The sequence below is a fragment of the Erpetoichthys calabaricus genome, chromosome 10, assembly GCF_900747795.2.
Source record: "Erpetoichthys calabaricus chromosome 10, fErpCal1.3, whole genome shotgun sequence".
NCBI classification, from domain to species: Eukaryota; Metazoa; Chordata; class Cladistia; order Polypteriformes; family Polypteridae; genus Erpetoichthys; species Erpetoichthys calabaricus.
This window is the reverse complement of record NC_041403.2, coordinates 36,134,108-36,148,371: the sequence shown is the minus strand read 5'-3', so window position 1 is coordinate 36,148,371 and position 14,264 is coordinate 36,134,108. Positions and strand designations below refer to the sequence as shown.

Sequence of the window (14,264 nt, the reverse complement as noted above, 5' to 3'; positions counted from 1 at the left end):
CTGGTGACCCGGAAGTGCTTCTACTCAGCCACAATATGCCATCGGAAGTGCTCCTAGGTCCAGCATAAAAGGAGCCCACTGCCACACCTAAATGAGTCAGAGTCAGGAGGCAGCAGGCAACACTCATGGGAGGAGAGAAGAAGAATGAAAAGAGAGACAGAGAGAGAAAGGAACAACTAAGGAAAGTCTGTATTTGGCTGGGTTGATTGTTATATTAGACTTGTGTGAATTAAAATACTTATATTTGAACCCTGAGTTGTGTTGGGTCTTGTATATCTGGGATTTGGGGGCTCAGTGGCACCCCCAACTGTTCACCGTGTGTGTGTGTATACAGAATGTATGGCTGTTTCTGACCTTTTTATGTCCAATTTTTAGATCCTTGATCCTTCACCCTAAGGATGCCAAGTACAGGTTTATGCCTGAAAGTGTCCCTTATAGAAACAGTAAAAATGGACATGGTAATGAAGAAACTTGGATTATGAAGAAAAACAAAATGCTTGCACTTGTGTTGAATGAACAGGTTATTGTGCAATTCTGATTGGTTTATCTGAAATCTCAGAATTAAAAATCTCTTGCCTACCTGTTTCCACATATTGAGGCAGACAAGAAGAGTTGCAACCACGGGCTTCGCTGCAAGAGGTGACAACCACTGTGTACCTGGCATTGCACTGCAAATCAGTCAAGGCGCAAACAGTCGCTGTGTCGTTGCACTGAAGTAAATGAGCATCGTAACCTGCTTTGGTCTCATATACTTCAGCTCCACGGACGGCAGACCAAGTGATTTCCAAAGTGTCACTGGAGACAAACACTGGCAGGATGTTTTCTGGGCAGCAAGGGGCTGAAAGAAAAATGTGATACTAGCTTTATGTGAGAGTACTAAAGTACATTGGTAGTGTGGCAGCCATACTTATTATAATTAGACAGTATAATGGCAAACACTTCCTGAATAATGTCTATAATTTCATTTCTTCAGTTTGTGGTACTTGTCATATAATTTCTCTTTTCTCAATGGATACTTGCTTGCAAGCGGCTACAGACTTTATGTCAGCCTGAAAGTATCTTATTAGCTGCTTACTTGCCCAAATGTTTTTGTTTCAGCTTTCAGTAAACATGCAGATGTAAAACAGAAAGTCCTCAGTCATCTTGATTTCTGAGCGTCCTTGAGTTTTTCACTCCCAAATACAGGTAGAAAAAATGCTGAGCTGGCCACATTTATTTATGTCGTGACTTCGGTGTGGTTGCTGTTGGTCCAACATCTTACAGTCACCGTTTTATATTAATTTATAGAAGATATTTCACCAAACTGGAATTCTGTCTTGTTAGCACCTTAATGTACTTGTCATTTATAGCTACATATTTCTGATGAGCACCTGTTGTTTCACATGGCATTGCCACTCTGCTTTTCAGTTCAAGCTGTAGATCAAGGTTGATGTGTTTTATACTGCACAATATAACCATCCCACCCATGTACCCCATGAACCTGTACTCACTTTGTCCAATTCAGGACTGTGGTGGTCTGATCTCATTAGTATGACATGTAAGACATGAAGTCCATCAGCCTGGGATTCATGGCCGTCTTAACATATGGGCACAAAGGGCACTGGCCAGGGTGCATAGGAGCCCACGATGTTTCTGATGCCCACTTTGCCTGGGGGCCTATGATGATTTTAAGAAAGCCCTGCCTGGATTGGCCATCAGTTTACTGCACACCCCCACACATTGGCATATACTTAACCAGTTAAGATTGGTTGGTTAACCTAACACCCCCTTTTTTAGAAAGGGGGATCAAAACCAGAGAATATAGACAAAAGCATCACACAGACACAGAGAGAACATGTAGACTCCACAGTGGCCAGGCCAGAATTCTAACCCAGTCTCCATCCAACAGCAAAACCAAAATACTGTGCCATCGCACTGCCAGTTATTCAATTGCAAGTTATAAAGTATTTCTTGAATTTAATTATTTATGCATCTTAACCATTGTCACACATGTGCTCCTTGGGGACACTTAAAGGCTCTGGTGGTGGCGATTCCTCCTACAGAGTGGTGCTGTATACTATTCCCCTCTTCTCTTCCTCCCTCTGCAGACCAGATGATTGACAACCTTACCACTTCTGATGTCACTTCAGGTGTCAGTCCACCTGGACCCACCTCTTCCTCCTTGGCCTGTACTTAACCAGACGTGTCACCATCTTGGACAGTCTAATTTCAGACTCAAGTCTTCAGAGATGTTATTTTGCTGAAAAGCACTGTATTATTTTTCATTTAAAATATACGGGGTCATGGTGTCACCCCACGCCATTATCTGTCTTTGTCCTCTTTTACCCCATGTATACTTGTGCTCATATTAATAAACTACTGCTTTATTTTAGTTTGTTCAGGTTCTGCCAAAGGTTATGGTTTCAGTTCTTCCTTTATAAATATCATTTATTGTTCTTGCATGTCTTGACAATGTATTTAAAAAAACACTTAACTTAGACAAAGGAAAAATATATCACTTACCAGTGGTGTAGTTAAAGTCATTGCCTAATGGACTTTGCCCTGCTTTGTTATATGCAAAAACGCTAATAAAATACATAAAGCCACACTGAATCTGAAAATAGCAGATGTTCAGCCCAGTGCTACAGGAGTTTTCTAGGCCGTCATCTCTTTTCACGAAAGCTGTGTAATTCTCAGCAAAAGGCATCACAGACCAAGACACAGTAAGGTTACTCGGAACAGCCTCTACAATACTGGTTACATCTGGGGCACAAGGAACTGTAAAAAAAAATAGTCAAGTACTACGGTATTTGCATTAATGATATATTTTGCTATTTAATTAAGACATTGTCATATAACATGATTTCATGCTGCAAAGTATTTTCATCATCCATCCATCCATCCATCCAAGCATCCATCCGTTTTCCAAGCTTGCTTATCCAGAGCAGGGTGGAGCCCATCCCAGCAATACCTGGACTCTGTTTTCCCAAATTTCTTTTGTAGCATTCGGGCATTTCTTCAGTGTTTGAGGCCTATATTCATAGTAATAGCCTGTATGTACCCTGCAAGAATACGTACCATTTCTTTAACAAAGTAAATGGTCATGCAGTTTTAATGGCGCTTCTGCTGCACATCCAGCGAGCTTACAATCAATGTTTTCAATGACATTTCTAAAATCTTTGCTATATAACTTCAGACACTTTTACCAAAATCCTGAAACCACTAGAACTGTCTGAAGTGTCAACATTATGGTTCAGCATGCACAATTTAATTTATCTTAGACTATGCCATGTAGAAATAGTATGAACATACACATGCACAATTAAAGTGTACGTATTCACACACACTTACATGTTCACACACATATTAAGTAATGTTTTGTATCAGAAAAAGACAACTTATTCCGCACAATTTATCCACCTACCTACCTGTTAAAAAGTAAGCTGGTAGTGATGGAACACTTGGCCCAGCTCTGTTGTAGGCTAAAACGCTGACCGAATAGTTGTTTCCACATTGCAAAGAGTCAATCTGACATTTCCCATCAACACCAGTGCAATTCAGTCCATCAGTGCTGTATGCAGTGTAGTTATCTGCCCCTTCAACCTTTGACCAAGACACTTCCATTCCTATAGCCCTGCTGTAAGCCAAGGTCACCTGGACAGATTCTGGTCTGGCTGGTCCTACATTAAACAGATTATGCACTCAATTAATCAATGTTTAAATACATGAGGTGCTTTAAGCACCATCTCACACAGTCTAATCAATGAGGTACTTGCTACATATACTTTAAAATTTTTACAATCTTTTATTTTATTTTTTTATGCCTCATGGCATATTTAGATGGCTTCATACTCATTATAAAAAGAAAATTAAAACAGCACTATATAAACCACAACAAAACCTAGCTATGTGTTAAGACATTAATAGAACATCATTAAAATCTGGTGATAAAATTAACATTTTCTGATTCCTATATATAATATATACCTAGACATATCATACTTCATCTATTCATCTTATATTTTAACAGTAGACAGTAATGAAGAACAATGACCACCAATAAGTTATAGCCAAGTTAGTCAAGTTAAATCCAGGATTTAAGAGCGCAAAAACAAGAGATAAATGTCTAGGGAAAGAAAAAAAGATAGATAGATAGATAGATATGAAAGGCACTATATGATAGATAGATAGGTAGATAGTTATGAAAGGCACTATATGATAGATAGATAGATAGATAGATAGATAGATAGATAGATAGATAGATAGATAGATAGATAGATAGATAGATAGATAGATAGATAGATAGATAGATAGATAGATATGAAAGGCACTATATGATAGATAGATAGATAGATAGATAGATAGATAGATAGATAGATAGATAGATAGATAGATAGATAGATAGATAGATAGATAGATAGATAGATAGATAGATAGATAGATAGATATGAAAGGCAGTATATGATAGATAGATAGATAGATAGATAGATAGATAGATAGATAGATAGATAGATAGATAGATAGATAGATAGATAGATAGATAGATAGATAGATAGATAGATAGATAGATAGATAGATAGATAGATAGATAGATAGATAGACACTATGGTCTGATCACACACCAGAATGACTAAAAAAGAAAGAACATTTAAAAAGATTGTCCCAGTCACAGTGAGGCCTTATGCAGGCATATTGCTGTTTGTCTAAAGGAGCTCCCGTAGCGTTTCTTGACACTTCTCTACTGAATCATTCATTAGCTGAAAGTTCTCAGTGTAAGTGTGACAGAGAGAGGATATGCAGCATTGTTCATAATGGCACTCAGTTTTTTTTAATTCTCTCCTTTGTTACTATCTCCAGGAGGTCCAGAGTGTGTCCTATAACTGAAGTGATGTTAAGTTGCAGACAATTCTCTCTACACCAAAAAACTAAATTAGATAGATAGATAGAAGTACTATAGGGGAAACTTACCTTTTACAGATGTTTAAGAAATAGCACAAATTTTATAACAAACAATAACAACCCCCTTAAACACACACAAGAATAGGAAAATAGAATAAAAAAACTTCTTAGTTCCAAGTAAAGATAAAAGAGCAGTCATAATGAGGCAATATAAAGGAATATTGCCATAGGTACTGTATAGAGGGCCCCATTAGTGCTTATTGACACACTTCTCTTGAGCAATTTGTTAGCTAAAATTCCTCAATGTTAGTGTGTCAGTGAGATGATGTACATCATTGCTCACTGACCCTCAGTTTTGCTTTAGTTTTCTCCTCCTCCTCTGCTGCCTCCAGTAAATTGAGAGAGCCTTCCCATAACTGAACCTGCCTTCATAATCTGCTTGCTGATTTGCTGGGCCTCTCTTGAAGTGATGTTACCAGCCCAGCCACCACAGCACAAAAAATCACACTGGCCATCACAGAGTCTTAGAGTCTGTAGTCTCCTAAGAAAAAAAGAGTCTGCTCCACCCTTATATTATATTCTTATATTAGCTCATCTGTGTTATGAGACCAGTCCAGCCTATCATTAATGCGGACTCTCAATTACTTGCAGCAATGTACCTCCACATCCACTCCCAGTTTTTGTTTTTTTGTTGATGTTGAATTGACAATAATTTCCTTTGCACCATGACATAACCATTTCCTTCTTTCCTTTTAATGAAAAAAAATCATATAATTTGACAACTTTGGATTTGCACCTAAACTAGTCAATAAATATGAATATTCTGTATGTGTCACATTTATCTCTAAGCTGTATGATAAATGTAGATTATCATCAAATATAGACTGAAACAGACTTTTACAATAATTTATTACAGTAACTCCTCTCAAAAATAAGGTAGTTATCATCCAAAGAATTTAACCTCTTAAATAAGAATGTTGAAAGCCAGACCATAAATGAAGAGCATAACAATTTGACACATTTTTAGTCAGTATGGAGTGAAATCATTAAATATTATAAGAAAGCATACTATCTGGCCTACTTGATAAAACACTTTCTATATTAGTATCACTGATTTCACAGGTTTCTTTAACAATAAACCCAATAGCATACGATTGCAGATAAAAATAATTCTGCAACATCTAATGCTATAGAATACCATCACCATATTTTAATTTGAATACCATTGCCTTTATGACATACTGTGCATCAAATTCCATAAAGAACCTAAACTAATCAAAACTAAACCAAGAGGCATTTATCTACCCAGCAGCCCAGAATTCCAACAATAATGTGGCTTACTGTAACCTAGTACAAGAGAGGAGATGCAGGTTTTCACTCTAACTCTTTTCTTAATTAGTGACCAGTTTTTGCTGCTAATTAACTATTTCCCTTTATTTGAAATTGACTTTTCTTGAGACTCTGACCACTGAATTGATTTTTTTTTCCTTAAACGGCACCTAAACATAAATTTGATGTGAAGTGAGCCAACAGATGGGGCCTCAAACTCCAACCAACTTCACTTAATTCAGTTTCTTAACTTGAAGCCAATTCTTGTTGCTGAGTAAACCAGTTATTTAATTCCATGGTGCTCATTCTGCCATGGCAGACATTTCCAAAACTGTTTGCTTTTCTTTTTTAAGAGCGCTGTCAAAATGTTTTGTGGACCTGAACATTACTGAGGCCTTCACCTTTCTTTATTTTCAGTTATTGTTTGATGGACGCTGGTTGTTGTTTATGTGCTAGTTCATTTTGTGTCTTAATATTTTTTGGTTGCTAATTAAAGAAAAATGAAATAATTAAGGGGTCTGAATCTTAAGTTGTGCATCAATTAAAATTAAGGCAAAAACGTTAATTAGCAGCAAAATCTGGTCACTAATTAAGAAAAGGGTTAGAATGAAAACCTGCAGCCACAGTAGCTCTCCAGGACTGGAGTTGGAGACCCCTTCACTAGACCTACCTATGGAGGTGATTGACTGACTCTCTGACACCTTTATTTCTCTCCCTCTCCCTCTCTCTCTCTCTCTTCACCTCTGACCTCTGCCATACTCCTATTCTAAATTTAAATTGAAACTGCCAGAGGACTACGTACAGTACCTGCCAAACCCCACTATTACTTCCATAACCAGGACTTTGCTACAATATTATAGAGTTACAGTATAAACTCTCAGTGCCACTTATAACTCCATGGGTGAACCATATTCCAACTGTTTACTGGTCATTAAAATCAGCTTCCTGGAGGATGTCTTCTCTCTGTTTTGGGCAGCATGGTCCCATCTTCCCCTGCCTAAAAGATCTATATCAGCCAATTACTCGTTCTCTGACCTCTGTTATGCTGGAGAAATATTGGCTGCTTATTCCCCTGACACAAAACCATTTATTTTTCTCTCTTTTTTGCATTCAGAGACAAACCTGCAATGATGGAGGACTACTAGTCTAGTGGCTGTGGTTGTCCCTCTCCATCCACACTGACACAAGAAGAAACTCTCCCTTCTCCTATATGAATATATATATATTTTTAATTTTAAAATGTCTCTCCATTAAGAAGCCTTTTCCTTGTTTAGAACCACCCTGGAATAACCTCTGCTCCCTCGGTCTCTTGTTAACCGTGAGTGCTCTAAAACACAAAATCAAAAATCTATTTTTCATAACACATACCCATCTAATAATAATAGTCACCTTCAGCATTTGTTTTTTGCTTACCAAGTTAGTCAATGAATACTAGATGCTTCAGTCACCAATATTTTAGTACAATAAGCAAATGTATGACTTTAATCATAATATAGTAAAGAAAACACTGTAATGGAATTATTTACTTTCATTTAGTCACTTCTCCAGAATGCACACTACTCTATATGTTTTATACTTAAAGGAGGTTGTGTATTTACAGTTTTCAGTCAGAACCAGGCAAATGAAGCAACTTTCTTTAATTCATATAGTAAGCCAATGAGTGGAATTCTGTCTTCAGTCTTGTTTCTGTTTAACTCCTTAGTCACCAGACCATACCACCAGCCTTAAAAGTGACTCCTAACATGGATCAAAAAGGCAGCATAACCTGTCTAAACACTAGTCACACAGAGAAGTGGAACCACACATATTTCCATTATACATACATTTTAATTTCACATAACAGGAACAAAAAAAGCAGAAACAACAATTCAGAAGTAATAACCTTACTTGTTATTTGACTAACAGTAGCATCATCTCCCAGGGTGTAATCAGCATCATATGCATTGGCCTTTATGATATAGGTGATACCAGCTTCCAGTCCAGTAAATGTGACATAGCTCTGTGAAGCATTGGTCTTCATTCGACTCCCCAATCCATCAGACCTCATGATGGACAGCTGACAACCTGCTGCCATGAAGACGGGGCTCCAGGATACTACTATGGTGTCATTGCTGGGCGAACTCAAGGTTAGGTTAGGAGCTGCCAAAACTGATGGCAGAAAAGAAGAAAAAAAGAACAAATTCAGAGCTGGCAGGAAAAGTCCCAAATTGCAGATATAGTAATGGGATAAGTTTGCGTTTTTGTATCTGTTGCTTGTACTAACAGGAATACCTGGATAATCTTAAGCTGCATTTGTTCTCCCCTGAGAATTATTCAATGTCAAACCCATCTTACATGCCTTAAAAAGACACAATGCTCTTTTCTGTGGCTTCAATCATTATTTTAAATTGAATGCCCATTTGATTTCATTTGTTAACTGTAGTAGCATTTTCTGTTATTTACATTTTGAAATCCATGAAATATTAATGGGCAAATTCCAATGTGTGCTGGATGGAAGCACCCTGTTATATCCTGTTAACTGTATGAAAATGACGAACTGGGGTAAATTGGTAGAGAACATAAGTAAGTCGTTGTTTTTTTTAAACAGTCTGCATTAAAAAACAAAAAATTTTGGTGATGATCGGATTATTTAAATCAGAATTTAGGCCATATCAAACCTAGAAATGTAGAAGGAAAATAGAAACTCTCAAATGTCCAAGTAACCAATACACAAATTGGCTCAGGGTATTGAGTATTATGTACTGTATACACTATGAGGTCAAATATTTAATGCCATGGATTTCAGATTACATCACCGTCAGCTCAGTTTCAACATCTGACTTATGGTGTGCCCCTGAGCAGCTCAACAAGCCTGTAGAAAAATACAAGCAATAAACCTCTTCTTGTAAAGCGACTCTAGGATGGTGTTCACCACATAAAGGTGCTATATAAAACAAATGCTGTTTGTGGCCTTTTCAACATTGGCCCTGTCATAATGCACACAAAAAAAACGGAAATTCCCTTTAAAGGACTCTGGAAAAGTTTGGAATTTGTTCCTTTTTTAATTATTTTTTGTGTTTATAGTGTGTTCTTCCAGACATTGAATGTATTGGCTTGCATCTTCTGTTCTTACACCAAAAGCATCTTGAATTTCTCCTCCACGTTGACACTGATGACCCACTTTTTCTGATCAAAGTCACAAAGAGCAGGAGACTATCTTGGCAACAGCAGACATAGGCACAAACTTACCCTTGATGTTATATCCCATGCTATTACATATACAATACATAAAAATAAATCCAATAGCATGTCTTCGGACTATAAAAGGTAACCAAAGAACTCATAATAAACCTAGAGAAATATAGGAAGAATATGCAGACTATGAAAGGGATGTAAATCAAAGTAACTGATTTAAAGCCATGTTTCCTCCTCAAACTATAGTATCCCATACAACAATAGGATGATACAAAATGCAAATACATCCATCCATCCATTATCCAACCCGCTATCCTAGCTACAGGGTCACGGGGGTCTGCTGGAGCCAATCCCAGCCAATGCAGGGTGCAAGGCAGGAAACAAACCCTGGGCAGGGCACCAGCCCACCACAGGGCACACACACACACCAAGCACACACTAGGGACAATTTAGAATCGCCAATGCACCTAACCAGCATGTCTTTGGACTGTGGGAGGAAACCGGAGTACCCGGAAGAAACCCACACAGACACAGGGAGAACATACAAACTCCACGCAGGGAGGACCCGGGAAGCAAACCCAGGTCTCCTGACTGCAAGGCAGCAGCACTACCCACTGTGCCACCATAATACAAATACACGTAAATTCAATTTTCCAGATTAGTCTTGCTAGAGATAGGGATGAATATTCAATCACATAAGCCCAGGCTTCAAAAGGACAATATCTGGAAAGATATACAGAACGGAAATTTCATCCAATCTTTCTACATGCCACTATACCTGTCTTTGCTTTCTTTGGCCTGGATGGCTGGCTTCTTCCTCCTGTGTTAACAGACATGACTGTGATCGTATACTCTGAAGCAGGCTTTAGGTTACTCAGTGTTCCAGGTGAGCTTCCGACTGTGGTTTCAATTATGGATTTACCAGACTGGGCTCTTAAAATATAGCCAGTGGCACCAGTACGTGTTGTCCATTCTACTGTGATGCTGTTACTCAGTTTGGAATAGGCCTGCTCAATGCTGGGCACGTCAGGGGCTGGAAAATGGTAATTTGTTAGACAGGAATAAAACTGTATTAAATGGCTAAACATTCAAAATAAGAAATATGCATTACTTAAACTAAACCATTTAATTATGACTACTTTTTAAAATAAATAAATTCATGTATATTTAAATTACACACTAAACATTTATCACATATAATTCTAAGCACATATTAGTATTTCCTATATACACAATTTATGAGCCAATACTCAATGGGGTTATTTCTTTTCAGTTGAATAATGTCAGTATTTAATGACATACTGTGCAATGTAACTCTACTCTAGAGTTTCACTGCCTACCTGTAAGCTGCTCCATCTCTGACTGGGCCAAAACATTGCCAGAGGAGTCCAGTGCTTCCACTCTAACAGTATAGATGGTGTTTGAAAGCAGAGAACCAACTGTTCCAATTAATATTGCTTCATTGAACTGAACAAACACTGGAGTACCAAGGACATTTTTAGGAGTAGCAGTGACCATGAATGAGTGGGTTCCTGCCAGCTTTGTCCACTGCACTGAAATGCTTTTCGATGTCACTGTATAGAGAGAAACCTGAAACCCTGCAATACAGGTTAGAAATAGTGTTAGCAAAATGAAAAACACCAACATTCCTCACACATTAATCCACCATTCATGGACATATTGCTATTATGGGAAATTGTAACTTTTTTTAAATATCACAATTATCATAAATTAATATGCTAGAACATTTTCATTAATGAAGAACACTATTTTTTAACACTTTGCATTGAATTGTAAAACGATTTCAGTGATTGGGTGAAAGTGCTGCACTTGTAAGAAAATCCATTTTTAGTTTTGGTCTATCTATCTATCTATCTATCTATCTATCTATCTATCTATCTATCTATCTATCTATCTATCTATCTATCTATCTATCTATCTATCTATCTGTCTGTCTGTCTATCTATCTATCTATCTATCTATCTATCTATCTATCTATCTATCTATCTATCTATCTATCTATCTATCTATCTTCAGAACAGAATACAATCTCTTGGGTGGGATGACTCTTTAGAGGTGTTAAATTTGAATAGTTTCTTAATCATCCATAGCTTTCAAAACAGAAGCAGATTTAATAATAGCTTATAATAATAATAATATATTAATAATATTATAACAGCTAATAAACACTTAAATCTCTGGATTTGTCTATCACATTTATGAGTATTGTATTGCTTCCCTATGATCCTGAATTGGATTAAACAGGTTGGATAATGGTATATTATAGCTAGATTGTTTTCAGTTATTTCCCAGTATGTAATACATTTGTTCCTGTGAAATGTAAAGTTGCATAACAAAAATGTAAAGGATCTTTCAATTAATATCTCAGAAAAGGAGTGGAAGGTAGCCATACAGAGAATATACTTTAGCTCTATATAGGCAAAGCATTCAATCATTTGACTTAAAATCTTTCATCGAGCACATCTATCTCATTTAAAATTGTCCAAAATGTTTCCAGATCAAGATCCAACCTATGAGCATTGCAATTTAGCTCCAGCCCAGTGGACCACATGCTCTGGATGTGCACCAAATTAATGACGTTCCAGACCAAAATCTTTGAATGCTTATCAGACAGCCTTGAGGTCACAATCACTTCTAACCCATTAACAGCCATGTTTGGGGTACTCTCAGATGGGCTTAAAGTGGAGAAGGACAAATTGAGTATACTGTAATTGCTTATACCACACTACTAGCACGTAGACTGATCTTGCTTAACTGGAAGAATCCCAACCCAGCTGTAAAAGATACTGTAAGATAAGATGTACTATACTATTTGAAATTGGAAAAAATCTAATTCTCACTTAGAGTATCTGTTTGAAACTTTTTTTAAAAATATGACAAGATCTAATTAATACATTTTAGAATAAGCATTTACATCAGGGGAAAGGAACAATTTCCTTTCTTTTCTTTTTTTCTTTCCTAACTATTTTTTCCCTTTCTCTTGGCTCTCCTCCCTTCCTCATGGGTGGGGATTGAACGTTGTTTGTTAGTTTGGTCTCTTTTTATTCCTGCTTTCCTTTTTAACGTTCTTATTTTTTTCTGCCTTTTTTTGTTTGACTTTAAAGTCATTTGTTGTATAAGTTCAACTTGATTGTATGCAATGTTATTTTCTTCAAATAAAATTAAAAAACACACAAAAAACTATCAATAGTATAAATTGATATTACCAATCTTTATATGAACGTTCCGTTTTTATGTATGGCTATAACTAGTAAGTTTACAATTACAAGCAAACTTAGGATTTAATTCATCGTAGCAATAAATTCTACTGTTATTAACAATTGGGGCTTCAAGTAATGGAAAAAAATCTTATTATTATATATCGCACATCTGGGATTTAAATTTCTAGAGAAAACGTAATGTTGCTGTGATTGAAGACATTAAAGTTTCAGAAACGGATCGTTTCAACTGTAATTGTTTTCAACTCTTATTACAAAAAGAATGGGAAATAGGCAATAAACAAAATGATACGTCATAAACCAATAATTTCTAAAAAAAAAAATGTAACGATAAACGGAACCCCAAGTCCCCTTTGTTGAGCTTAGTAAATAACACAAAAACAATATCTATCTCAAACCATGTTCAAACTATACTGTTAGTTAAACAAAACTTATAAAACCCATTAGCTGTTTTTTTATGACTTGTCACGAATAATTTATTCTATGCATTAATTAAAGTTAACTGAAATGTATTTGGATAGTTTACACAAACGCATAGATATAGAAATATTTTAAAATATCCAGTAAATGTAAATGGTGTAATGTACTCAAATGTGATCGTTGGTGGGTGTCATTTTTCGTGTATAGCGTTTTCATTTGTTATTTATTTTTTATGTATGCTTTAACTGTATATTAAGAGAAAACTTACAAATAATAGAAATGCGCCTGAAATTGAAAATTAAAGTTTTGAAATGAATATGAACTGAATATAAAATTTACCTTTTTGTCCAGCCGTGACCTGAAATTGAAGAGAACATTGTAAAAACTTGTGTTTCTCGGCAGTGTCTACTATTTTCAGAGCAAAAACCCGCACACGAATGCGGCACACACAGTCTTCGTATTACTCACACTACAGTTTTTAAATTCTTACCCGGGATTCAGTTTCTGGTTTCATTTTTCCCTGAATGAATTTGTCTGTTGACCCTGAAGCCAGAGGCACCGAGTCGCTGACAGGCGTGGATAAAGGAGCAGTGTTCGCGTTTATAAATCCTTTCCTTTTCTCTCGGGTCAAATTGAAGACACGCAAACAAATGACAGCTCCTTTTCTTTAATTTATTATTAGCTAAATTCCATAAAGTAGTCTAGTTTTATTTTTGCTCAATAGTGTGACGATTACTGGAAAGATGTTATATTTCGGGTACTCACCTGTTTTGTTAAGAAGCAAATTAAAGTGATGAAAATAAGTACATTTACGTTATGAGTTCCCATGATGATGATTACTAATTCTCCTTGGATCCAAAAGTAAATAAGACTAATCTAATTCACGTCTAGCATTCAACGTGAACGAATAGATAGGTTTAGCACTTTTTCTAATACCTTTTGGGCTCACTACTCTGCCGCTGGGAATAAATAGAAAGGATGAAACCCCGCCTCCAAGCGTGTCTATGGACCTATTGGCACTGTAGCCACGCCCACACCTGCGCCAACAGAAGTACAACGCGTCTCCTGCTCTTTTTCGTGTTTTTACAGTGAAGTCAGGGCTACCGAACGGGCTCGCGTCTGTGTGGCGTTTTCTTTCTGTTTCCAGCACATTGCTGAGATTTTATCTGCCTTGTCAGGTTTTGATCTCACATCTCTAACCCGTGCGTGTTCGAATAAATGGAT

The 14,264-nt window shown here is 36.7% G+C and overlaps 1 protein-coding gene across 1 annotated transcript in view; it reads right to left on the bottom strand.

Moving 5' to 3' along the window:
- The window catches only part of LOC114658938 (fibronectin type III domain-containing protein 7-like), a 37,169-nt gene extending 23,176 nt beyond the window's left edge, over nucleotides 1-13,993 (bottom strand). Inside the window, exons 1-8 of the mRNA XM_028811084.2 lie at nucleotides 13,806-13,993; nucleotides 13,380-13,398; nucleotides 10,722-10,979; nucleotides 10,160-10,414; nucleotides 8,095-8,355; nucleotides 3,408-3,659; nucleotides 2,503-2,757; nucleotides 581-838 (exon numbers count right to left, since the gene is read on the bottom strand). Of these exons, the coding sequence (XP_028666917.1) occupies nucleotides 581-838; nucleotides 2,503-2,757; nucleotides 3,408-3,659; nucleotides 8,095-8,355; nucleotides 10,160-10,414; nucleotides 10,722-10,979; nucleotides 13,380-13,398; nucleotides 13,806-13,868 (1,621 nt within the window). The 5' untranslated portion in view covers nucleotides 13,869-13,993. The remainder of the gene's footprint in view (nucleotides 1-580; nucleotides 839-2,502; nucleotides 2,758-3,407; nucleotides 3,660-8,094; nucleotides 8,356-10,159; nucleotides 10,415-10,721; nucleotides 10,980-13,379; nucleotides 13,399-13,805) is intronic.
- Nucleotides 13,994-14,264: the final 271 nt, after the last annotated feature.